The sequence below is a fragment of the Phyllobates terribilis genome, unplaced genomic scaffold (genome assembly GCF_046119375.1).
Source record: "Phyllobates terribilis strain yellow unplaced genomic scaffold, ASM4611937v1 Scaffold_2__4_contigs__length_985480577, whole genome shotgun sequence".
Taxonomy (NCBI): Eukaryota; Metazoa; Chordata; class Amphibia; order Anura; family Dendrobatidae; genus Phyllobates; species Phyllobates terribilis.
In genome coordinates this window covers 313,717,606-313,745,590 of record NW_027362762.1, presented here as the reverse complement: position 1 = coordinate 313,745,590, position 27,985 = coordinate 313,717,606, and the positions used below count along the sequence as shown (strand labels likewise).

General features: G+C 42.6%; 1 protein-coding gene across 4 annotated transcripts in view; it reads right to left on the bottom strand.

Moving 5' to 3' along the window:
• MYO16 (myosin XVI) overlaps window positions 1–27,985 on the bottom strand; it is a 904,557-nt gene that overhangs the window by 287,562 nt on the left and 589,010 nt on the right. For all 4 annotated transcript variants that reach the window (XM_073664248.1, XM_073664251.1, XM_073664257.1 and 1 more), the window contains exons 22-23: window positions 22,168–22,320; window positions 124–324 (exon numbers count right to left, since the gene is read on the bottom strand). In XM_073664248.1, coding sequence (XP_073520349.1) covers window positions 124–324; window positions 22,168–22,320 — 354 coding nt within the window. The remainder of the gene's footprint in view (window positions 1–123; window positions 325–22,167; window positions 22,321–27,985) is intronic.

Below are 27,985 nucleotides of genomic sequence, written 5' to 3'. Positions count from 1 at the left end.
GCTGTATTGAGCAAGACCAAATATTCAGAAGAGAGGGTAGAACAAAGCACCAGACTCATTTTTAATACTGAAATCTTCCCAGCCCCAGTACATGGAGTAGTCTGCTCGATAGAAGACGCTTACCCTTCCAGCATAATGCATAATTGTGAAGACAGGACCTTGTTCCTTGGATGTGACATTGCCATTTCCATCTTTTGCTGATGTATACACTGTATTTGAATTTGATGTTTCCAGGAGTGACTGAAGACGTTTTGAAAGGCTTTGTTCCATAGGATGAATTGACTGACTTTCTTCATCTAAAATAGACAGAAATCCCAATGGCTTCTGAAAAACAAGCACATTTTTGTTTAGGTTTATTAATATTACACCATAACATATCTAATAAAACTTAATCAAAACAATGTACACATAGATGATAGATAGATAGATAGATAGATAGATAGATAGATAGATAGATAGATAGACAGATATAGATAAACAGCAAAATTCAGTTTTTGATGCATGTATGTGTAAATAAAGGACTTCACTCTCTCATTCCTTGCTGCCTTTTTAATTTTTCTTCTATTATTGTGACACATGGCCAAAATGTTTTGACTTTCACCTATTCCACTATTATTATTTATTGCTTCTATTTTTTTTATTTAAGACTGATATATTATATATATACATTTATATACCATTAGAGATAATCAAATCTTCTGAAATTCGAATTAGACAGGCTCTGCAAAATTTTCTAAGAATCAGAGGTATTCCAAATTGCTTTGAAATGATGTGTTTAATACTGTTATGTTATCTATGACTGTATCCAACCCCCTTCAATCTCTTTAATGCAAACACAGCTTTAGGCTATGTTCACACTAGGCATTTTTTCAGTGTTTTTTTTCTGCAGCAAAACCTGATCTCTTGGCAGGAAAGAAGCTGCGTCAAAAACATGTTTTTTGGTGCGTTTTTCAGGCTCTCAAAGTTCAGCTTTGCTTCCACAACAGAAGCATGAACACAGGTCACCAATGCAACACATATGTGAAACCATATTAACCAGAATTACAAATGTAACAGTAGGGGGAGGTAAATTGTTCAGGAACAGTTTTTCTAAGACATTGGCAGTGCATTGAGTTTATAAAACACTATTTATTTTTACACTATGGTCTGTCATTAAGTTGCTCAGAGATTTCTCAATTTCAAACTTGCGTGGGCCACAGGTATTGTTCAATCTCACACCTAGCTCAGCCAATGTTTACCCATCACTAATTTAATTAAATTGTCCTAATCCAAACTCCCATCTCAGGTGACAAAGACAAGATGGTAAATTCACAAAAATAAATGAGTTTCACATACTGCTATCCTTCTTTTTTTCACTAAAAACACAGCAAAACCTGATAGCTATGTTCACACTAGGTGTTTTTTCAGCTTTTTTTTCACCACCCATTACTTTCAATGGGTGTAAAATACTGAAGAAATGCAGAAAAAACAGTGAAAGAATTGACATGCTCTACTGCAAAGCACAAAATACTGATGACACAAAAACCAATGTGTGCGCATGAGATTTCTGAAATCTCATAGACTTTACTGGTACTGGTAAACGCAGAAGAAAATTTGCATATAAAACTGAAAAAACATGTGAACATAGCCTTAGTGATGTCAAAGTGACCTTACTAAAGAAGTAAATAGTAATCCAGCAGTAACCAATAGAACACTTGATAACAAAGTTCAGTGATAGACTTTTCATGTTTTTTTTTAGATTAAAACTGCCCAAATCTTATCCACCTTGTTTTTTTGTGATCAGGCAGACCATTTTATGCAGGACACTGACATAAACTGACGGTGTCACTGTTATTGGTAACATCATCCTGCTGTGACCGAGATGAGTGATGTGCCATATAATCCATAATTCCATTTCCTCACCCCTAGTATGATTGCCTTTGGCCAAATGTGAGGTTTGTTTGGTAGTACTATTGCCCAGATGACTGGTACTAGAGTGGTTATGGTGCTTCTGCTGCAGTTAGCAGCTCCCACATTCTTAGCCGTGATATGTTTTTATTCTTTAACACTACCTCAGCCATTACCATTAACACTTTTTCTTTTACCATACATTTTGTACAATACTTTGATTATCTTTTCACAATCTTTTCAACCGACAATTATTTAACCCTTGCCAAAAAGGACATAATAAAAAATGATAGGTAGACAAGCACTATCAGAAAGCAAAACGTGGCAGTTGGCCCAAGTGTAGGTATGGCATGTACGGTTGTCAAATTGGACTAGTATAACAGATGTGCAAAATCAGACATACCTAATTAAATACCTACTTAAAAAAAATCTATTTTTCAACAAAATTCAACTCCATTCACAAAAATGACAAAATAAAAAATGCAAGGTAGGTATATATTTACAAAGCCAACACTCTCAGAGGCAGTTACATGTCTGGAATTTTAGTAATTTTCTTTCATTCCTGCCTTCACAATAATGATTGCACAAGAAATACAAAAGCTCAATACAGTCGATTATGACAAGCAAGTAAGTGTCTGAAACTAACTTTCTGATTTTAGATTTTTTTTTTAACTATTGTGCTATTTTGCTTCTGCTTTCTATTGCATTGAGAATGAAGAAATAAAAATGGGTAATTATAATTAATACAAATACAGTAGGATAGATGCCAACTACACCACATCACTGATCAATCACAGTGTCTCTAGCACTGCTGCTGCTGACACCTCTCATCAATTTTCCCCCTATTAATTGAATCTATTTATTATTTAAAGACTACTACTCTCATTTTCTGTGCTGCAGATGTACAACATATTATTATCTGGAGAATTTGTGCAATTTTTTAGGGATTTCTCCTCCTATCTCTATTGCTGAGCTGTGAGCTCTGAAATCACCTTCAAATGGTTACAGCATTTTTTGCCAGGCTACTATAAAGGCTTTAATAAACTCTCATGATTGGCTGCACGATACCATGTGCCACGACAGCTGCAAAGCACCATGGGGAAGCCTAGGTGTTGCGCCTGAGGTCATTTCAGCTTTCTGTGTATAAAATGGTGGTGGGTATTTTTTGACAATTTTCGAGAATTAAATTGCTAATTATTCAGTATTGCTGATACATGCAAATTTCATCAAATTTGACTCTAATTTGATAAGCCATTAATCGATTCAATTCTCTCTAATTAGCATTCATAAGTTGACTACATGCAAAGTTGCACATTTTTTCATGTTAGATGCGATAGCATAATAAATAAATGCAGAGCTGTTTATAGGTGCAGATGAAAAAATTAAATAATCTACAATAATTCTCTAATAATCTAATCTTCTCTGTAAATCACACTGGAAATAATGAACCTATGACAAAATCATAGCTACAGTTTCTTTGAAAAACATTCTGTTTACTTCATGTTTTATATCTAATCATCCTGACTAGTGTTGAGCGAGCACTAAAATGCTCGGGTGCTCGAAGCTCGGGCCGAGCTCACTGTGATACTCGGGTGCTCGACCCGAGCAACGAGCCCAATGTTAGTCTATGGGAGACCCGAACATTTTTGCGGCGGCTCCCCCGGCAGTCTGTAGAAAGCCTAAAAAGTGCCCAAAACGATAGTGACAGTGCTCAAATGACATGGGGACAGCATGGGGATCGCCCCTGGAAGCATTTCTGACCCCCAGGTCACTGCTGTCAACAACGTGGTCAGAGGTATTAAGCCACTTTTACAGGCTCACAATAAAATGTTCAAAAACGAAAGTGAAAGTGCTTTCCTGTGAAATATGTTAACCCCTTGACGACCATGGGTCTTTCTGTTTTTGTGTTTTCCTTTTTTGCTCCCCTTCTTCCCAGAGCCAGAACTTTTTTAATTTTCGTTCAATATGGCCATGTGAGGGCTTATTTTTTGCGGGACGAGTTGTACTTTTAAACACCATCACTGGTTTTACCATATCGTGTGCTGGAAAATGGGAAAAAAATTCCAAGTGCAGTGAAACTGCAAAAAAATGCAATTCCACAGTTGTTTTTTGGGTCCTTTTTTTACCACGTTCACAGATTGCTAAAACTGACCTGCCATCATTATTTTCCAGGTGGTTACGAGTTCATAGACACCAAACATGTATAGTTCTTTTTTATTTAAGTGGTGAAAAAAAATCCAAAGCTTGCTAAAAAAAAACAAAAAATGATGCCATTTTCCGAGACCCTTAGCTTCTCCATTTTTCTGGATCTGGGACCAGGTGAGGGCTTATTTTTTGCGTGCCGGGCTGACGTTTTTATTGATACCATTTTGGGGTAGATCCGATGTTTTGATCGCCCATTATTGCATTTTATTGCAAAGTTGTAGCGACCAAAAAAACTTAATTCTGGCGTTTAAAATTTTTTTCTCGTTGCGCCGTTTACTGATTGTATTAATTCTTCTTTTATATTGATAGATCGGGCGATTCTGAACGCGGCGATACCAAATATGTGTATGTGGGGTTTTTTTTATATATATATATATATTTTATTTTGAATGTGGCGAAAGGGGGGTGACTTAAACTTTTATATATTTTTTATTTTATTTTTTTTTTAAAAACTTTTTTTTTACACTTTCTGCTTGCTTCTATAGTCTCCAGAGGAGACTTGAAGCAGCAGTTGTCTGATTGCTTCTACTGCATGAAAGCGATGAGCAGATCGCTTGTATGCAGGAGAAATGCTCACTTGCTATGAGCGCTGACCACTAGGTGGCGCTCATAGCAATTGAGACATGACAACCACAGGCGTCTGCTGCAGACCCTGAGTTGTCATGCCCACCCATTGGTGACCCGCGATCACGTGACGGGGTCACTGATGGGCGGGGCTTAGGACTCCCGGAAGCGCGAGTTAAATGCCACTGTCAGAGATTTAACATGTTAACAGCCGCGGGTGGATTGCGATTCCAATAATCAGCTGACATGTGCTCGCTTCAGTGCGGGCTCACCGCCGGAGCCCCCGCTGAACCGGCCTTCCCGACCTGGTGCGTACTATTACTGACCAGGTCGGAAAGGGGTTAAGGAACATCCTTTCCAGGGTAAAGACTTGTGTATAAGGTAAAATAAATAACCAAAAACAAAAATACTCCTCCACACCTTGGGCTATGTTCACAAGTAGCATTTTTTATGCGTTTTTGCACTTTTGTATTGCTTTCAACCGTGACAAGTGCATTCACCGGGAAATGTAATTTTAACATTTTACAACCTTATCTGGCCATGTGCTGTGTGACACATGCATACAGTGCTAAAAAGACATGGGAACAGCATGGGGAAGACCCCTGGAAGCATCTCTGACACCCAGGTCACTGCCTAAAAGTGTGCCCATCAGAAGTGATCCTTGCCGCATCAGAAGATGCAGACTTGCAACTATCCCCGTGCAAGTCTTTGTCCCAGGGCAGTGTTCAATTGTACCTCCCCCATAACTTGCAATACAAGCGCAAGTATGCAGCCTGCCACCCACCCACCCCCAGGCTGCAATACCATACTGCTAGCTTGCTTGCACTTGAAATTGGGAATTTTAGGCATGTGGAGGTGGAATCTGGCCACCACGTCATGGCTGCGTCGGTAGCCTGGTATTCATACTCAGTCCCCAGCCGCCCGGCGGCCGGGTGTCCACGCTTGGTCCCCAGCCGCCAGGGGGCAGCCGGGTGTCCATACTCAGTCCCCAGCCGCCCCGCGGCCGGGTGCCCACACACAGTCCCCAGCCGCGTGGGGGTGACCGGGTGTCCATAAACGATCCCCAGCCGCCCCTATTTGTCCCGGTGCGCCTTATACACAAGCGCGTATACGAAAACATTACCTGTGCCCTCCCCAGTGCATTTAGTGGGAAGGACAGCCTAACCACAAACACGTGGACAAGTGAATGTGACCAGGAATGGTCCATCTCACTGACGCCTTCACACTGGGTTAATATTGTGGAAGCCGGGACACAGTTGGACACTGGGATGCAACACATCCTCCAGACATAGAGGATTGCGGGTCCTGGGTCAATCAGGCTTCAACACAAAGTTCAGAAGGTAGACAGCAGCAGTGGTCGGCCTCCTACACAACGAGTAAATTATTCATGATCATGAGGCCATCCACCTCCTTAGCTTTCTGTTCCTTGGAATGCAAGCGCATGTATGTAGTAGCAGCTAGGCCTGAGGTGGTCAGCGTTTTGGCGCATATTCTACCTCCTTCGAGGATTGCTGGATGTTTTCCTGCTACTATCCCAGTTCTATGACTCCCGTTAAAACAAAGCTTCAGGTGATGAATGATGGATGAGGTGGTGGCAAAGGAGAAAGAGCAGGAGGAACAGGGACCATTCACATCAATATCAGGCCAGCCAACCACACATGTCTTGTGGGATATGTTTCTGTACCAAAAGGAGCGGTTCAGCTACACAGTTATAAGGCATACAGTGAATGCAATGCCTACCAAAAATTTCGAGGCACTCCAATGCCCCTTGGAAGTGACATGGAGGTCAGAGGGCCTTAACTAAACCGTTTTTTCCATTTATAGCAACTGGGTCTCCTGTACACTGTTGGCCTAAGCAGTGAATGGAAGGCTTTCCAAAAATTATTAGGCACTGCAATGCCCCTTGAAACAGACGTGGATTACAGCGTATTAAAAACCTTCTACCCATTATTGGGGAGTGGGTCTTCCTTAATGTTCGCCTATGCATTGAAAAGCAAAAGCTGACAAAAATTAGGAGGAAATGCAATGCCCGTTGCAAGAGTCGTGGAGGTTAGAGGTAATTAAAAACAACATGTCAATGCCCCTTGGAAGAGCTGTGGAGTTCAGAGTGGTTTAACAAGACGGTTTTAATGCCCCTTAGAAGAGACGTGGAGTTCAGAGTGGTTTAACAAGACAGTTTTAATGCCCCTTGGAAGAAATGTGGAGGTCACAGTTGCTTAACAAGATGGTTTTAATGCCCCTTGGAAGAGACGTGGAGTTCAGAGTGGTTTAACAAGACAGTTTTAATGCCCCTTGGAAGAGTGGTGGAGGTTACAGTGGAATAAAAAGACAATATCAATGCCCCATGGAAGAGACGTGGAGGTCACAGTAGCTTAACAAAGACGGTTTTAATGCCCCTTTGAAGAGTGGTGGAGGTCGCAGCGGAATAAAAAGACAATATCAATGCCCCTTGGAAGAGTGGTGGAGGTTACAGTGGAATAAAAAGACAATATCAACGTCCTGTGGAAGAGACGTGGAAGTCACAGTAGCTTAACAAGATGCTTTTAATGCCCCTTGGAAGAGTGGTGGAGGTCGCAGTGGAATAAAAAGACAATATTAACGACCCTTGGAAGAGACGTGGAGGTCACAGTAGCTTAACAAGACAATTTTAATGCCCCTTACAAGAGCCATGCAGTACAGCATATTAAAAACATTATTCCCATTATTGGGGAGTGGGTCTCCCATAGTCTTTGCCTATGCCTTCCAAGCAAAAGCTGCCAAAAATTAGGACAGAGGAACTTGCAATGCTGGCAACATGGACCATGGTCACCCTGGTGGTATAGTGGTCGTGGAGGCTGAGGATAAGGAGAAGAGCAAAAAACAGCCGAAATGAGGAAGCGTATACCCATGTGTGGGTGTGAAGCGATGCATGGGAATACACCTCCCGAAATAACACAGTGGATTTGACTTTATGTTACTCTGCTGTCATTTGGTGGTGATGAGAAGTCTGGCCCAATCCAGCCCTTGTTCATTTTGATAAGGGTCAGCTTGTCAGCATTGTCAGTTGACAGGCGAGTGCGCTTATCAGTTATAATTCCCCCAGCGGCACTAAAAACACGCTCCGATAACACGCTAGCGGCAGGGCAGGCCAGGACCTCCAAGGCGTACAGAGCGAGTTCATTCCAAGTGTCCTGCTTGGATACCCAAAAATTAAAAGGCACAGAGGATTCACGGAGGACGCTGGTACGATCGGCAAGGTACTCCCTCACCATCTTTTGAAACTTTCCACTCCTTGTGAGAGTACCACGCACCTCAGGGCCTGTAAGCTGGGCGGGTGTCAGAAAACTGTCCCAGAACGTTGACAGTGTTCCCCTGCCTCTGCTGGATTGGAGTTGCATCTCTCTCGCCTGTACGCCTTGGTTGGGCAACGAACTGTGACCTCTGCCGCTAGCGTGTTCAGATGGGAATTTTTTTAAGAGTTCTGCAGCAAGGGCCTTCTGGTATTGCCCCATTTTTGTAGACCCCTCCACCTCAGGAATAAGAGAGTGAAAGTTCTCCTTGTAGCGGGGGTCTACAAGTGTCACCAACCAGTAATGACTGTCACCCAACATTTTGACAACGCGAGGGTCACGGTTAAGGCAGCGTAACATAAAGTCAGCCATGCGTGCCAGACTGGTAACGGGCAAGACTTCCGTGTCCTCACCAAGATGACGACTGACCATGCTCTCCTCCTCCTCCTCCTCTTCCTCCTCCCCCCTGTCCTCAGGCCACCCACGCTGAACCGACGGTATGACAGTTGTACAGGTAATACCATCTACAACGCATGATAGCAGCTCCTGTTCTTCCTCCTCCTCCTCCTCCTCCTCTCCCTCATTGTCCCCCAATGCACGTTGGGATGAGATGAGGCTGGGCTGTGTGTAATCGCCCGCTACGGCTTCTTGATCCATCTCATCATACTCTGGCTGCAATGCCTCCTCTTTAATTCTCTGCAGAGAGCGTTGCAAAAGACAGACAAGTGGGATGCTGACACTAATGATGGCGTCATCGCTAGTGTTGAGCGATACCTTCCGATATCAGGAAATATCGTATCGGATTGGATCGGACCGATACTCAAAAAGTATCGGATATCGCCGATACCGGAAACCAATGCAAGTCAATGGGACAGAAATATCGGAATGAAAATAAACCCTTTCTTTCCTTGTAGGTTAATTCTACATGAAGTAAAACAACTAAGAATAATGTAGAATGTATTATGCGAAAAGCCGGCAATTCATCAGCGCATACACCGGTACCCGACAATTTACAACAGAAAGAATAGAGCTTCACACATAGATTAGATAGATAGAAACACGTCAGTCACATATATATGAAGTACAGTGACAGTGTTGCTTAATGTACTTGTCATTTAGTGCAAAGGATTTATTAAAAAAAATATTAGTGTTTTCATGCACCGTCTCTTTAAAAAAGCCGGCCGGCAATTCAGCAGCGGTACCCGACAATTTATAACAGAAAGATAGAGCATCACACATAGATTAGATAGATAGAAACATGTCAGTCACATATATATGAAGTACAGTGACAGTGTTGCTTAATGTACTTGTCATTTAGTGCAAAGGATTTATTAAAAAAAATATTAGTGTTTTCGTGCACCGTCTCTTTAAAAAAGCCGGCCGGCAATTCAGCAGCGGTACCCGACAATTTATAACAGACAGAATAGAGCTTCACACATAGATTAGATAGATAGAAACATGTCAGTCACATATATATGAAGTACAGTGACAGTGTTGATTACTGTACTTGTCATTTAGTGTAAAGGATTTATTTAAAAAATAATAGTGTTTTAATGCACCGTCTCTTTAAAAAAGCCGGCCGGCAATTCAGCATCTGTACCCGACAATTTAGAACAGAAAGATAGAGCATCACACATAGATTAGATAGATAGAAACATGTCAGTCACATAGGATGCGCCAATTCTAGCACTTAGCCTCGCTCTTCCCACTGCCCTGTAGCGGTGGCAGTGGGATAATAGGGTTGGGGTTGATGTCAGCTTATAATACCAGCTGACATCAAGCCCAGGTTAGTAATGGAGAGGCGTCTATAAGACACCCCCATTACTAACCCCATAGTCAAAGTTAAAAAAAAAAACACAAACACCCAGAATAAAGTCCTTTAATTGAAATAAACACACAATTCTTTATTGTTCTAAATTAAACCATACTTACCGTCACGCCCATTCCAGCTGAAGCCAATGATCTCCTGCAATAAAAGTAAAATAATAAAGCAACCTCATCCTTACCTTTCCATGGTTCCCACGATGGCTCCAGCTCTGCTACATCGAGATGACAGGCTGGACCGCAGGAGAAAGCTGCCATCCAGCCTGTCATCCCGCAGACACTGAGAAGCGCAGGCATGCTTGCGCTCCTCAGTGTCAGGCTGTGACGGCATCCAGATGAGCCGACAATGAACTCGGCTCACCTCATGCACGTCACTGACAGCGTGGGAAAATTCTCCTGCACTCAGCGCTTCAGCGTGAGAATTTTCCCACGCTGTCAGTGACGTGCATGAGGTGAGCTGAGTTCATTGGACATGAACTCGGCTCATCTGGATGACGTCACAGAGAGACACTGAGGAGCGTAAGCATGCCTGCGCTTCTCAGTGTCTGCGGGATGACAGGCTGGATGGCAGCGTTCTGCTGCGGTCCAGCCTGTCATCTCGATGTAGCAGAGCTGAAGCTGTCGTGGGAACCATGGAAAGGTAAGGATGATGTTGCTTTATTATTTTTCTTTTATTGCAGGAGATCGTTGGCTTCAGCCGGAATGGGCGTGACGGTATTATCATGAAATAATTTAAAAAAAAAATAAGTGGGGCTTCGCCCTATTTTTGTGTCCAGCCAGGTACAACTAGGCAGCTGGGGGCTGGAATCTGCAGCGCAGGGAGGCCCAAGCTTTATGGGCCCCACCCGCTGCAAATTGCAGTCCGCAGCCGCCCCGGAAAATGGCGCGTTCATAGAAGCGCCATCTTCTGGCGCTGTACCCAACTCATCCAGGGCCCTGGTGCGGTGGCTCACTGGGTAATAAAGGGGTTAAGGCCAGCTTGGCATTATCAGCTGGCCCTAAGCCCGAAATTCATGGGGTCACGCCAATATTAGACATGACCACCATGAATTTCTAGTAAAGTATTTAAAAAAAACACAACACCCAGAATAAAGTCCTTTAATTGAAATAAAGACACAATTCTTTATTGTTCTAAATTAAACCATACTTACCGTCACGCCCATTCCAGCTGAAGCCAACGATCTCCCGCAATAAAAGAAAAATAATAAAGCAACATCATCCTTACCTTTCCATGGTTCCCACGACAGCTTCAGCTCTGCTACATCGAGATGACAGGCTGGACCGCAGCAGAACGCTGCCATCCAGCCTGTCATCCCGCAGACACTGAGAAGCGCAGGCATGCTTGCGCTCCTCAGTGTCTCTCTGTGACATCATCCAGATGAGCCGAGTTCATGTCCAATGAACTCAGCTCACCTCATGCACGTCACTGACAGCGTGGGAAAATTCTCACGCTGAAGCGCAGAGTGCAGGAGAATTTTCCCACGCTGTCAGTGATGTGCAAGAGGTGAGGTCATGTCCAATGAACTCGGCTCACCTCATGCAAGTCACTGACAGCGTGGGAAAATTCTCCTGCACTCAGCGCTTCAGCGTGAGAATTCTCCCACGCTGTCAGTGACGTGCATGAGGTGAGCTGAGTTCATTGGACATGACCTCACCTCATGCACGTCACTGACAGCGTGGGAAAATTCTCACGCTGAAGCGCTGAGTGCAGGAGAATTCTCCCACGCTGTCAGTGACGTGCATGAGGTGAGCCGAGTTCATTGTCGGCTCATCTGGATGCCGTCACAGCCTGACACTGAGGAGCGCAAGCATGCCTGCGCTTCTCAGTGTCTGCAGGATGACAGGCTGGATGGCAGCTTTCTCCTGCGGTCCAGCCTGTCATCTCGATGTAGCAGAGCTGGAGCCATCGTGGGAACCATGGAAAGGTAAGGATGAGGTTGCTTTATTATTTTACTTTTATTGCAGGAGATCATTGGCTTCAGCTGGAATGGGCGTGACGGTAAGTATGGTTTAATTTAGAACAATAAAGAATTGTGTGTTTATTTCAATTAAAGGACTTTATTCTGGGTGTTTGTGTTTTTTTTTTTAACTTTGAATATGGGGTTAGTAATGGGGGTGTCTTATAGACGCCTCTCCATTACTAACCTGGGCTTGATGTCAGCTGGTATTATAAGCTGACATCAACCCCAACCCTATAACCCCACTGCCACCGCTACAGGGCAGTGGGAAGAGCGAGGCTAAGTGCTAGAATTGGCGCATCCTATGGATGCGCCATTTCTGGGGCGGCTGACGGCTGGTGTTTCTAGCCTGGGAGGGGGCCAATATTCATGGCACCCTTCCTGGGCTATTAATATCAGCCCCCAGCTGTCTGCCTAGCCTTTGCTAGCTATTAAATTAGGGGGAACCCCACGTCATTTTTTTTGGGGGGTCCCCCATTTTAATAGCTAGTAAAGGCTAAGTATTCCGCTGGGGGCTGATATTAGTAGCCTGGGAAGCTCCGTGGGTATTACCCCTTCCCAGGCTTCAAACATCTGCCCCAGCCGTCTGCTTAACCTCCGCAAGAGACTAAAATTAAGGGGAACCCCACGCCATTTTTTTTTAAATAAATCCTTTATTTTAACACTAAATGACAAGTACAGTAATCAACACTATCACTGTACTTCATATATATGTGACTGACATGTTTCTATCTATCTAATCTATGTATGATTCTCTATTCCTTCTATTCTAAATTGTCGGGTACAGATGCTGAATTGCCGGCCGGCTTTTTTAAAGAGACGGTGCATGGAAACACTATTATTTTTTTAAGTAAATCCTTTACACTAAATGACAAGTACAGTAAGCAACACTGTCACTGTACTTCATATATATGTGACTGACATGTTTCTATCTATCTAATCTATGTGTGATGCTCTATTCCTTCTATTCTAAATTGTCGGGTACAGATGCTGAATTACCGGTCGGCTTTTTTAAAGAGACGGTGCATTAAAACACTATTATTTTTTTAAATAAATCCTTTACACTAAATGACAAGTACAGTAATCAACACTGTCACTGTACTTCATATATATGTGACTGACATGTTTCTATCTATCTAATCTATGTGTGAAGCTCTATTCTTTCTGTTGTAAATTGTCGGGTACCGGTCTATGCGCTGATGAATTGCCGGCTTTTCGCATAAAACATTCTACATTATTCTTAGTTGTTTTACTTCATGTAGAATTAACCTACAAGGAAAGAAAGGGTTTATTTTCATTCCGATATTTCTGTCCCATTGACTTGCATTGGTTTCCGGTATTGGAATCAGCGATATCCGATACTTTTTGAGTATCGGTCCGATCCAATCCGATACGATATTTCCTGATATCGGAAGGTATCACTCAAACACTAGTCATCGCCGCTCACCATCTTGGTGGCCTCCTCAAAGTTTGTCAGGATGGTACATATGTCAGACATCCAGGTCCACTCCTGAGGTCTTATGTGTGGAGTCTGACCTGAATATCGACGGCCTTGTTGCAGCTGGTACTCCACAACTGCTCTCTTCTGCTCACAAATCCTTTGCAACATGTGGAGGGTAGAGTTCCAACGTGTGGGGACATCACACACCAGTCGGTGTGCCGGAAGCTGCAAACGCTGCTGCAACACAGCAAGGGCGGCGGAAGCTGTAGCCGACTTGCGAAAATGAGCTGACAGGCGGCGTACTTTCACGAGCAGATCTGGCAACTCGGGGTACGATTTAAGAAACCGCTGAACCACGAGGTTAAGCACATGAGCCAGGCATGGTACGTGTGTGATCTCACCTCACCTCAGAGCCGCCACCAGGTTACAGCAATTGTCACACACGACCATGCCAGGATGTAGGTTCAGCGGCCTCAGCCACAGATCTGCCTGCTCTTTCACAGCTGTCCACAACTCACAAGCAGTGTGAGGTTTATCACCAAAGCTTATGAGTTTCAGCACAGCCTGTTGACGCTTGGCGGAGGCAGTACTGCAATGCTTCCAGCTTGTAACTGATGTGGTGATATCTGAGATGGAGGCTGAACATGAGGAGGAGGAGGAGGATGCGCAGGAGCTGTACACTGTGGGGGCAACTCTGACTGACATAGGGCCCGCAAGCCTCGGTGTGGGGAGGATGTGTTCCGTCCCAAGGTCCGACTGGGTCCCGGCTTCCACTATGTTTACCCAGTGTGCCGTCAGAGAGATGTACCGACCCTGGCCACAAGCACTTGTCCACGTGTCCGCTGTCAGGTGGACTCTCCCAGTAAATGCGTTGTTGAGGGCACGGCAGATGCTTTGGGACACGTGCTTGTGTTGTGCAGGGATGGCACACCGGGGAAAATAGAGTCGGCTGGGGACCGAGTACCGAGGGACGGCCACCGCCATAAGATTGCGGAAGGATTCCTTCTACACCAGCCTAAAAGGCAGCATTTCCAATGCAAGCAGTCGTGAATTGTGCGAATTTAGGACTGTGGCCTGTGGGGCGTTAGCTGCGAATTTCCGCTTTCGTTCAAAGGTCTGGGATATGGACAATTGAACGCTGCGGTGGGACGTGGATGTGGACGTTGATGCTGTTTCTTGAGAAACTGCCATAACAAGTGAAGACTGAGAGGAGGTGGCATCTTTACATGCAGTATGGACAGGGGATTGCCTTGCACACACAACAGGGGGTTCTATTGCATGAACAACAGTGGAAGAAGCAGTGGTGACACCCGCTGACACTGGTCGTGGACCCTGGGTTTCGCCCCACAAAGTCGGGTGCTTTGCTGCCATGTGCCTGATCATGCTGGTGGTGGTCAGGCTGGTAGTTTTGTCACCCCTGCTGATGCTGGCATGGCAGGTGGAACATATGGCCTTTTTGGGGTTATCAGCAGAGTCTTTAAAAAAATTCCAGACTCTGGAAGATCTACCACGTGTACTGGCAACGTCCCTCGTGTTGGTGTTACGGGGAACGGTTGCCTGCCTTCTGTCTGCGGCCACCACACTGCTTCTTCCTGCCTGTTGGGGTACTCTGCCTCCCTCCCCCTGTGTGCTGCTGGCCTCATTCTGCATGTCCTCCTTCCACGTTGGGTCAGTTACTAGATCATCCACCTCCTCCTCTTCTACTTGCGCACCACGATCCTCCTCCTCACTTCCTGGCAATTGTGTCTCGTCATCGTCCACCTCTTGTGACAGATTGCCAACGTCGACTTCCTGTGGCCGTGGCTGTTCAAATATTTGGGCATCGCAACATGGGATCTCCTCTTCCACCACTTCAAGCGTATCAGGCGAGGGGGCCCAAATATGGAAATGGACCAGTGAACAGCTCTTCAGAGTGTCCAAGTGTGGGATCACTTGCTGTCTGACGACACTCGGCATGGTGGGAGGAAGGAGCATCAGGGTGAAGAGGAGTATGCGATCGAGACTCACGGCTACTAAGAGTTGACCGTGTGGAAGACAGACCGGAGGTGGTGGTGCCCAGGTAACTGGAAGTATTGTCTGCTATCCAATTAATAACCTGTTCACACTGATCAGTTCTCAATACTGGTGTTGTTCTGTGCTTCCCTAGTAATTCGGTCAAGAAGTGGGAACGAGAAGATGTGGCTGTTGGTTGTGGCACATTTTCACCTTGGCCACGGCCCCGTCCTCTGCACGAACCATCACCAGAACGTCCACTTCCACGTCCCTTGCCACGCGCCTTGCCCATTGTAAATGAAGTAAAATAGCTTACACTTGCACTATCAATGGAAAAAGGGTAATAAAGAGTAGATTAGAACCGTGGAAGAGGAAAACCACAGTTATTGTTTACTGGGGTATACCACACTTTTTTAAATAGAGATATTTGTGGCTGAACAGTGAGCGACACACTCAAACTGCTTTTTTTTTAGATACCAAAGGCCCAAAACTGGATAGTACAGCGATTTGACCCGTGGAACTGCAAAACCACACTGGGATGTCGGGCCTACACAAGACTATTTTCAACAGATATATTTTTGTGTCACAACAGTCAGGAGACACTACTGTTTTTCTTTACGGAAAAAACTACCAAAACCTGAATAATAGAGATTTTTTTACCGTGGGATGGCAAAACCACAGTTATTGTTTACTGGGGTATACCACACTTTTTTAAATAGAGATATTTGCGGCTGAACAGTGAGCGACACACTCAAGCTGTTTTTTTAGATACAAATGGCCCAAAAGTGGATAATACAGAGGTTTGAACCGTGAAACTGCAAAGCCACACTTGTATTTCTTGGGCCTACACCAGACTATTTTCAACAGATATATTTGTGTCTGAACAATCAGGAGACACTATTTATTTTTTACGGCAAAAAATGCCAAAAGCAGGATAATAGAGATGTTTTACCATGGAACAGCAAAACCACAGTTATAATTTACTGGTGTATACCAGACTTTTTTGAATATATATATATTTGCGGCTGAACAGTGAGCGACACACTCAAACTGTTTTTTTTAGATACAAATGGCCCAAAAGTGGATAATACAGAGGTTTGAACCATGGAACTGCAAAACCACACTTGTATTTCTCGGGCCTACACCAGACTATTTTCAACAGATATATTTGTGTCTGAACAATCAGGAGACACTATTTATTTTTTACGGCAAAAAATGCCAAAAGCAGGATAATAGAGATTTTTTACTGTGGAACAGCAAAACCACAGTTATAATTTACTGGTGTATACCAGGCTTTTTAAAATATATATATATTTGCGGCTGAACAGTGAGCGACACACTCAAACAGTTTTTTTTAGATACAAATGGCCCAAAAGTGGATAATACAGAGGTTTGCACCGTGGAATTGCAAAACCACACTTGTATTTCTCGGGCCTACACCAGACTATTTTCAACAGATATATTTGTGTCTGAAAAATCAGGGAGACACTATTATTTTTTTTTTACAGCAAAAAATGCAAAAAGCAGGATAATAGAGATTTTTTACCGTGCAATAGCAAAAGCACACTTCTGTCTCTCTGGCCTACACCAGACTATTTTCAACAGATATATTTGTGTCTGAAAAATCAGGGAGACACTATTATTATTTTTATACAGCAAAAAATGCCAAAAACAGGATAATAGAGATGTTTTACCGTGGAACAGCAAAACCACAGTAATAATTTACTGGTGTATACCAGACTTTTTTAAATATATATATTTGCAGCTGAACAGTGAGTGACACACTCAAACTGTTTTTTTTAGATACAAATGGCCCATAGAACTGCAAAACCACACTTCTATTTCTCTGGCCTACACCAGACTACTTTCAACAGATATATTTGTGTCTGAAAAATCAGAGGCACACTTTTTTTTTTTGGGGGGGGGGGACACCAAAAGGTTAATAAGATGGGTATTTGTACATTGTGAAGGAGGAAAAAAAAAAGAGGATTTAGATTAAAAAAAAAGGATTTTTCCTAGCCCCCGGGACCTGGAGCTAAGTCCAGCAATTTCAGCAACAGGAGCAGCACACAGGACTGTAATGCAGCGTTTGCTGGTATACCCACTGCGTCTCCTATACAGCCTGCCTGCCTGCCTGATATACCTGGGATGGATATTAGTCCTGAGAAGGACTGTTTGTTTGTTCTGGCAGCCTTTACAGACCCTACACTAACTATTTTGCAGAATATATCTCTCCCTAAATCAGCAGCGCTGTCCCTTCACTGTCTGATCCGGAGCGACTGTATCCAAGATGGCGGCGCCCGGTTTTAAATACTCGAGGTGACGCTGTGCGGCCAGCCAATCACTGTAATGCCCACAAACAACATGGCTGCGGCATTACAGTGACTGGCTGGCAATCCCTGCATGTTTATTGGCTCTGTAAAGAGCGCCAAACATGCAGGGCGGAGACCCGAGCTCCCGCCCGAGTAACCCGGAAATGCTCGGTGCTCGCCGAACATCCCGAGTAGCGTGATGCTCGGGCGAGTACCGAGCAGTGTCAAGCATGTTCGCTCAACACTAATCCTGACCAATCAATTGCAAAAACGAATTTAAAAATGAAAAAGAGAAAAGCAGAACAGAATGAGACACATTAATAAAAAAAGGGGTAGACTATGGCCAGGTTTTGTAGCATTGGCATCTCTGCCTCCTGCCATGCAGAGACACCTTTCCCCTCACTGCTGCGGTCCTGGTCCGCGTACGCTCCCTCCCTCTTAAAGGGGCCGCGCATGCCGTCCTAAAGAGTCCCCGGCCAATGGCCGGAGAACTTCTTCTATATAAGGTACCTCCTCCAAAATGGAGGTACCTGTGCAAGGTTGTTGTTCCGTGTGCTAACACTTGCTTCAGCCCTCAGGTTCCGCTGCCAGTCAGTCCTGCCTGCCAGTCTGTCTTACAGTCCAGCCCACCAGTCTGTCTATTTGTTCTGCCCGCCAGTCTGCCAGTAACCTGACGTGCCCGCCTGCCTGCCTACCTGGAGCACCTGCCAGTTACCTGCCATGCACGCCAGCCTGCCTACCCAGAGCACCTGTCTGGCTATCCACCATGCCCACCTGCTTGCCTACCTGGAGCACCTGCCAGTTACCTGCCATGCCCGCCAGCCTGCCTACCTGGTGCACCTGCCAGTTACCTGCCGTGCCCGCCAGCCTGCCTACCCGAAGCACCTGTCTGGCTATCCGCCGTGCCCGTCTGCTTGCCTACCCGGAGCACCTGTCTGACTATCTGCCGTATCTGCCTGCTGATCTACTCGGACCACCTGTCTGCCTTCCTGCCGTGCTCATCCGCTGTACCGGTCAGTTCCTGTCATCTGACCCGTGGGAGTCACCTGTTCTCACACAAGGTCGGTCCCAGAGTGGCACCTGGTTCACCTGCCCGGTCCCTCCCTGGTTCATGGAGTCGATTAAGCTGCCGTGTGACGTGGGTCAGGCCGAGTAGGCACTTAGTCACGCCCCTCTGATCCCTCCTTGCACCGAAGCACAGAGGTTCCACCACCCGGACCCGTAACAGGTTTTATTAGATTTGCATCATTAATACACATTTTCTCTATTAAGACATATTGCTGAATATCCAATTAAAACAATTTATTAAAAAACAAGACAAAGGATCTGATTAATCAAGCATTTTTTTGCCAGAAACTTGTTATTGAAAAGTTATAAATGTTTGTGCAAAAATTAGATTTTCAAAAAATGTTGTGACTTTTGTTATTTTTATACCAGGTCTGCCAACTTTTGGAAAAGTGAACAGAACTTAGCAGGAGTGGGGGCATGGTCTAGTGCAGCTAGACAGATTCAGTACAATTTACATCACAAAACTGGGGTAAATTATAGCAAAAATGTACTCTATTTCTGCAGTATATTTCACGGGTTTCTAAATTAATTTTTACATCATACTTGATTAGACCCAGGATAAAGACTGGCATATATATTGTAGCAATCAATAAACTCTTCTACACTTTCATAACGTTTTAGTACACAGCGTTGCATTCAGCTGGCTAGTAGTAGTTTAGTCTAGAAAATGTCACACCCCTAGAGGTGCATATGTATTCCATCTATAGTAAAATATTTGGAGACATACATAATGTGGAACTATTTTGTAATTTGCAAATGACTTTGGAAAATACAATTGATCTACAGCTCTACTTGAAAACAAAATTGTGAATAAACTGTCTCATTTGTATGTTATGATGATGAATCTTTAGATTAAAGATATGTAAACCACTAAGTCTAGCACTTTGTGAATTTCAGGAAACATGATTTTAACACATCAATTACACTGAAGAGAAAAACACATAATTAAATTGCACTTTTTCATGAATAGAGCACTTTGTTTGTTTTTTTTACTGCATTTTTTTTACTTTTATTGTCTATTAATGGGTCAAACAGAAAGGAAAGTTTGAATTATATATTATGATTTGTAAAATAAAATCTTCTACAGGATACATTGTTGTGTTTGTATCTTGATTGAATATGTTCACAGACTATCAAAGAAAGCAAAATAGAAAACACTTGCTTCTAGCATTATAAAGCCAACAATGAGATCAAAGGTTTTACCTGCTATTTTCACCGAATCCTTCTGTAGTTGTGAACCCCTCTCATTATATTTTTTTCTATCACAACTGTATTTCACTAGCTTTCTTAATATACAACTTATTGTTAACGTCAACAAGCATTATTGCTTTGTTCCCTCATGTTACAATGACTACAGATGTGGCCAACTCATAACCAGGCTCCAAAAGGACTAGACATGACCACCTGATCCTGATCTAAGCACAGATTTTGATGGTAATGTATTTCAGTAGTATATACCATTAATGTTCGATCAGTTGGGTCTAAGCAGTGTGACTCAGTGATTACTCTTGGTTCTGCTTGGCTTTTTCCATCTCATTATAGTCAATGGACATCCATGCAACCCCAGGTGACAAAGTTATGCAATGCTTTCCAAGTATCACTTACACTTCATTCTAGCAATTTGTGGGTGTCACACTGGTTAGATCATTGCCTATTAAATATTGCAATATACCACTGAGGTTTATACTGAGACAACTTCTCTTTCTATAAAAAATATTTGTGAAGTATAAAGGAAAAGATAACTGATTTTCTAATTATTTTAAAAATGTAAATCTGAAAATTGTGACGTTTATTTGTATTCTCAGTATAACTACAGCTTTTCTGTGGAGGTCTTAAAGGTTTGTTTGAGAAGGTTTGTTTAGCAATCAAATAGCATCATTAAAACAAAGGAACACACCAGATAGGCCAGGGATAAAGTTGTAGAGAAAAGTAAAGCAGGGTTAAATTATAAAAGAATAGCCCAAGCTCTGAACCTCTCACGGAGTACTGTTCAACCTATCATCTAAAAATGGAAGGCGTATGGCACAACTGCAAACCTACCAAGACATGACTGTCCACCTAAACTGACATCCCAAGCAAGGAGAGCTCTGGAGGAGCTGCAGATATCCACAGCTCGGGTCAGAGAATCTGTCCACAGAAGAACTATTAGTCGTGTACCTCATATACTCCACAAATCTGGCCTTCATGGAAGAGAGGCAAGAAGAAAGTCATTTTTGAAAGCAAGCCACAAGAAGTTCCGTTTGCAGTTAGCAAAAAGCCATGTAGGGGACACATCTAGCATGCAGAAGAAGGTGCTCTGGTCACATAAGATGAAAGTAGAACTTTTTCCAGCAAAATGCTATATGGGGCAGAGAACAAATACTGCACATTACCCTGAAAGCACCATCGCCACTGCCAAACATGTCAGTGGCAGCATCATGTTGTACGGATGCTTTTCTTTAGCAGGGACAGGGAAGCTAGTCAGGGTTGATGAGATCATGGATGGAGCTAAATAAAGGGCAATCCTGGAAGAAAACCTGTTAGAGGCTGTAAAAGACTTGAGACTGGGGCGTAAATTCACCTTCCAGCAGTGCAATGACCCTAAAAATACTGCTAGAGCTACAAATGAAATAGTTTAGATCAAAACACATTAATGTGTTTGAATGGCCCAGTCAAAGTCCAGACCTAAATCCCATTGAGAATTTGTGACAAGACTTCAAAATTGCTGTTCACATATGCTCTCCATACAATTTCACTAAGCTAGTTTGCAAAGAAGAATGGTAACCATTGTTTTTCTTATGAAATTCTCAATAAGTTTGATGTGTCACATGACCCTTTTCCCATTGAAAAAAAGAAAGTTGGATCCAAAATGGCCAACTTCAAAATGGCCGCCATGGTCACCACCCATCTGGAAAAGTTTTCCCCCTCCCATATACTAATGTGCCACAAGCAAGAAGTTGATATCACTAACCATTCCCATTTTATTTAGGTGTATCCATATAAATGGCCCACTCTGTATTTAGAAAACCATGTATCATTTCCTTTACTTCACAAATACTTGCTACTTTGTGTTGTTATATCACATAAAATCACAATAAAATACATTTAAGTTTGTGACTGCAACGTGAAGAAATGTGGAAAAGTTCACTGGGTATGAATACAAAGAGCGAGTGAAATAAGTATTGAACACATCACCAATTTTCTAAGTAATTATATTTATAAAGGTGCTATTGACATGAAATTCTCACCAGATGTCATTATCAACTCCTCCTCTACAAGTGCAAAAAAATCTAACCATAGATGTCCATAAATTAAGTTATGTGTAATAATGAGAAATGACACAGGAAAAAAGGTATTAAACACATGAAGAAAGGGATGTGCAAAAAGCCATGGAAAGTCATGACACATGCATATACATGTTTGTAAATATATACTATGTATATATACTGTATATAAATATATGTAAATAGTGAGACAAACATTAACAGAAATAAACACTTGAAATAGATCACTCTGTAATAACTCTATATAATATGAGTTTCACTTTTTGTATTGAAGAACTGAAATAAATTAACTTTTTGATGATATTCTAATTTAGTGAGAAGCACTTGTATATACATAGTATATATCTAATATTGGGAATTGAGTTTTACAAAACGGTGGAGTACCTGGAAGAAGAAATCTAGCACTGTTGTATGGTTTCCAGGACAATACATGGTTTCCATGGAAACTCCCTCTTGTTCACATTCAATTTGTTCTTGTAGAAATAGCACTTCATTGATATACTGGTGGATTTTTTCGTTGGTCAGATTAATGCATAGCTGTAAATGCAAGTAACAATTTAAGTAAATATCTATAGGAAACATAATAAATCACATCATTGTTATACGCTTCAACAATACATTTTCTTACATTGAGAATACAAGCAGAGTACAATAACAATTCTCTTTTATTCTATGATAAATATTTCCAGCTGGCTCCTATTATACTTGGCTATGAAATGAGAATATAAACTGTAAAGATACAATAGAATTTGACCAGAACCAAATATGAAGTGAATGGTAATTCCCTACGCGCACATTAGAAATGTTGGGTCCGGGCCAATATTTAGCAGAAGGCCGCACTTATTTATAGCTTTTATTAGGAACTTTCATACAAATGAAACCTTATCAAACGCTGTCCATGCATACCCTCTTCTAGACTCCGCAGGACTGCAGGAAATGTGAGCTATCACCAGTCCTCAGGCTGAGCATGTTAATTCTCTTAGAATTAATGAAATCATCCAGTAGGACTGAACTTCAAACAGAAGAACAGAAGGGATGTAACATATTCTGTATAAAATAATATAAAGACTATATTAAATTCATAGAAATATTTATTGTACCCTATATGAAATAACAGGCTGATTTTATATAATTTACTGATAATGCACTGGTCAAGAGAGTCATATTTGATTTGTCCAAATTTCCAGCTTTGTCAAGATTTAGATCATTCAAAATGACCTGTCACTTGCTAGGAATATGTAATTGTTTTATATGGTCTAAATGCCACTGTTCTAATGAATCTGGCATTTTTGTTAACCTGCTCATCTCCGTTCCTGAGATATGGTCTCATCTTCCTTTTAAGTAAATTTAGCCTGGTTAGCAAGGGAGTGAAGTGTGGTCTTCCAGAAAATGCCAACAAAGAAAAGTTGCCAAACTGGAATAAAAACATGTGTTAAAAGTGGTTGCACGAAAAAAATCTCAGCGGTAATTATGAAGGTTCTTAGTAGTGTTGAGAGAGCATGCTCGACACTGCTCGGTACTTGACCGAGCATCTCACTACTTGGGATGTTTGGCGAGCACCGAGCATTTCCAGGTTACTCGGGCGGAAGCTCGGGTCTCCGCCCTGCACGTTTGGCGCTCTTTACAGAGCCAATGAACATGCAGGGATTGCCAGCCAGTCACTGTAATGCCGCAGCCATGTTCTTTGTGGGCATTACAGTGATTGGCTGGCCACACAGCGTCAACTCGAGTATTTAAAACCGGGCGCCGCCATCTTGGACACAGTCGCTCCGCATCAGACAGTGTAGGGTCAGTGCTGCAGAGCTAGGGAGAGATTTATACTGCGAAATAGTTAGTGTAGGGTCTCTAAAGCCTGCCAAATCAAACAAACAGTCCTTCTCAGGACTAATATCCATCCCAGATATGAGGCAGGCAGGCAGGCTGTATAGGAGACACAGTGGTTATACCAGCAAACGCTGCATTACAGTCCTGTGTGCTCCTGTTGGTCAAATTGCTAGACTTATCCCCCGGTGTCAGGGGCCAGGAAAAATCCTTTTTTTTTTTATCTAAATCCTGTATTTTTTTTTCCTCAGTCAGACTGTACAAATACGCATCTTATTAACCTTTTGGTATTCCCCCCCACAAAAAAAAAAATTGAGTGTGTCTGTGACTGTTCAGACACCAATATATCTGATTAAAAGAGTCTGGTGTAGGCCAGATAACTAGAACTGTGGTTTTGCAGTTCCACGGGTCAAATCTCTGCATTATCCTGCTTTTGGCATTTTTCCCGTTAAAAAAAAACTGTAATAGTGTCTCCCTGACTGTTCAGACACAAATATATCTGTTTAAAAGAGTCTGGTGTAGGCCAGATAACTAGAACTGTTGTATTGCAGTTCCACGGGTCAAATCTCTGTATTATCCTGCTTTTGGCATTTTTTCCATAATAAAAAATAGTAATAGTGTCTCCCTGACTGTTCAGACACCAATATATCTGTTTTAAAGAGTCTGGTGTAGGTCAGATAACTAGAACTGTGGTTTTGCAGTTCCACGGGTCAAATCTCTGTATTATCCTGCTTTTGGCATTTTTTCCATAAAAAAAAAACAGTAATAGTGTCTCCCTGACTGTTCAGACACAAATATATCTGTTTAAAAGAGTCTGGTGTAGGTCAGATAACTAGAACTATGGTTTTGCAGTTCCACGGGTCAATTCTCTGTATTATCCTGCTTTTGCCATTTTTTCCGTAAAAAAAAACAGTAATAGTGTCTCCCTGACTGTTCAGACACAAATATATCTGTTTAAAAGAGTCTGGTGTAGGCCACATAACTATAACTGTGGTTTTGCAGTTCCACGGTTCAAATCTCTGTATTATCCACCTTTTTTCCTTTTTTACATAAAAAATAAAAAAATTGATTGTCTCGCTCAGTGTTCAGACACAAATATATCTGTTTAAAAGATTCTGGTGTAGGCCAGAGAAATAGAACTGTGGTTTTCCTCTTCCACGGTTCTAATCTCCTTTTCATTACCCTTTTTCCATTGATAGTGCGAGTGTAAGCTATTTTACTTCATTTACAATGGGCAAGGCGCGTGGCAAGGGACGTGGAACTGGACGTTCTGGTGATGGTGCGTGTAGAGGTCGGGGCCGTGGCCAAGGTGAAAATGTGCCACAACCAACAGCCACATCTTCTCGCTCCCACTTCTTGACCAAATTACTAGGGAAGCACACTACAACAACAGTATTGCGAACTGATCAGTGTGAACAGGTTATTAATTGGATAGCAGATAATACTTCCAGTTACCTGGGCACCACCACCTCCGGTCTGTCTTCCACACGGTCAAGTTTTAGTAGCCGTGAGTTTCAACCGCATACTTTTCCTCACCCTGATGCTCCTTCCTCCCACCATGCCGAGTGTCAACAGACAGCAACTGATCCCATACTTGGACACTCTGAAGAGCTGTGCACTGGTCCATTTCCATATTTGTGCCCCTCGCATGCTCCGCTTGAAGTGGTGGAAGAGGAGATCCCATGTAGCGATACCCAAATTTTTGAACAGCCACGGCCATAGGAAGTCGACGCTGGCAATTTGTCACAAGAGGTGGACGATGACGAGACGCAATTGCCACGAAGTGAGGAGGAGGATCGTGGTGCGCAAGCGGAAGAGGAGGAGGAGGTGGATGATCTAGTAACTGACCCAACGTGGCAGGAGGACACACAGAGCGAGGCCAGCAGCACACAGGGGGAGGGAGGCAGTGTACTCCAACAGGCAGGAAGAATCAGTGTGGTGGCCGCACACAGAAGGCGGGCAACAGTTCTCCGTAACACCAACACGAGGGACGTTGCCAGTACAAGCGGTAGGTCTTCCAGATTCTGGAATTTTTATAAAGACACTGATGATAACTAGAGATGAGCAGTGTTCGACTCGAACTGTTCGCCAATCTCAAATTCGAGCTGTTTTGGGCGGTATTCGAGCCGTTCGGCGAACACGAACGATTTGAAAAAAATTCGGCTGTTCGAGGTTATGTTCGATAACCGTTCATGCACCAAAATCATAACTGGATTTTTTCTCAGTAATGCTGAAAATTAATGTTAATACGCAGTTTGAGTGTACAGCGGGGCGGGGGGAGGGGGAGGGGATGGATCTCTGCAGAAATAATGAAGATCTCCATTTTTTTTTCTCTTCCCCGCATTTACAGTGGGGCGGTGCAGTCTGTCAGCCTATCAGCAGAGCACACACAGAGCGAACTGCTTTTTTTCACACAAGCAAGGGCATGTGTCATTGGCAGTGTATGTGACATGTCCTTGCCCTATAAGACCCAGCCATTTTCCCCATCGCCGCCATTTTCTCACTGATGCAGCTGCGTGTTAGGCGGCACCGCTGTTGCTGTGTGCGCTATACTTTGTTAATTTCAAGCCAAATTTTGCACAAATCTACAGATAGCTTGGGAGTAGGGAAGAGTTGTGATTGCAGTCCTTTTAAGGACTAGGTTACATCATTTCCTACGACTTTTATCAGGCAGGTCTGTGCTCTTAAATAGATAGGTTGGGAGTAAAGACTAATTGTAATTGCAGTCCTTTTCAGGGCTAGGTTACATCAGTTCCTATCACTTTTTGCCAGGCAGGTCTGTGCCAGTGCTGTGCAAGTTTTTTTCACAGCATTTGGCTTAATCTAGCAAAGCAAATCCTTTTTGGCCTATTGCAGAGTGTGTTAGTCAGTGGAGTAGCCTATCTGTGTTGCAAGCTACACCACCTGTGTATAGAATACAAATTATTTTACCTCACCTAGTGAAGTAAAACCTTTTGGGCATAGCATCATTCTATTAGTCCATCTATACTGACCTCCACCAGGTTGCAAATTCAATATAATTTTTTTCTGCATCGAGCTCTGAAAAAATATTTAGGCTTCTAGCAGTGTGTGGGACTTGTTCTATTAGTCCATCTATACTGACCTCCATCAGGTTGCAAATTCAATATATATTTTTTCTGCATCTAGCTCTGAAAAAATATTTCGGCTTCTAGCAGTGTGTGGGACTTGTTCTATTAGTCCATATATACTGACCTCCATCAGGTTGCAAATTCAATATCATTTTTTTCTGCATTTAGCTCTGAAAAAATATTTCGGCTTGTAGCAGTGTGTGGGATTTGTTCTATTAGTCCATCTATACTGACCTCCATCAGGTTGCAAATTCAATATAATTTTTTTCTGCATCTAGCTCTGAAAAAATATTTCGGCTTCTAGCAGTGTGTAGGACTTGTTCTATTAGTCTATCTACACTGACCTCCATCAGGTTGCAAATTCAAAATCATTTTTTTCTGCATCTAGCTCTGAAAAAATATTTCGGCTTCTAGCAGTGTGTGGTACTTGTTCTATTAGTCCATCTATACTGACCTCCATCAGGTTGTAAATTCAATATAATTTTTTTCTGCATCTAGCTCTGAAAAAATATTTCAGCTTGTAGCAGTGTGTGGGACATGTTCTATTAGTCCATCTATACTGACCTCCATCAGGTTGCAAATTCAATATAATTTTTTTCTGCATCTATCTCTGAAAAAATATTTCAGCTTGTAGCAGTGTGTGGGACTTTTTCTATTAGTCCATCTAAACTAACCTCCACCAGGTTGCAAATTCAATATATTTTTTTTCTGCATCTAGCTCTGAAAAAATATTTCAGCTTGTAGCAGTGTGTGTGACTTGTTCTATTAGTCCATCTATACTGACCTCCATCAGGTTGCAAATTCAATATAATTTTTTTCTGTATCTAGATCTGAAAAAATACTTTGGTTCTAGCAGTGTGTGGGACTTGTTCTATTAGTCCATCTATACTGACCTCCATCAGGTTGCAAATTCAATATAATTTTTTTCTGCATCTAGCTCTGAAAAATATTTCGGCTTCTAGCAGTGTGTGGGACTTGTTCTATTAGTCCATCTAAACTGACCTCCATCAGGATGCAAATTCAATATAATTTTTTTCTGCATCTAGCTCTGAAAAAATATTTCAGCTTGTAGCAGTGTGTGGGACTTGTTCTATTAGTCCATCTATACTGACCTCCATCAGTTTGCAAATTCAATATCATTTTTTTCTGCATCTAGCTCTGAAAAAATATTTCGGCTTCTAGCAGTGTGTGGTACTTGTTCTATTAGTCCATCTATACTGACCTCCATCAGGTTGCAAATTCAATATAATTTTTTTCTGCATCTAGCTCTGAAAAAATATTTCAGCTTGTAG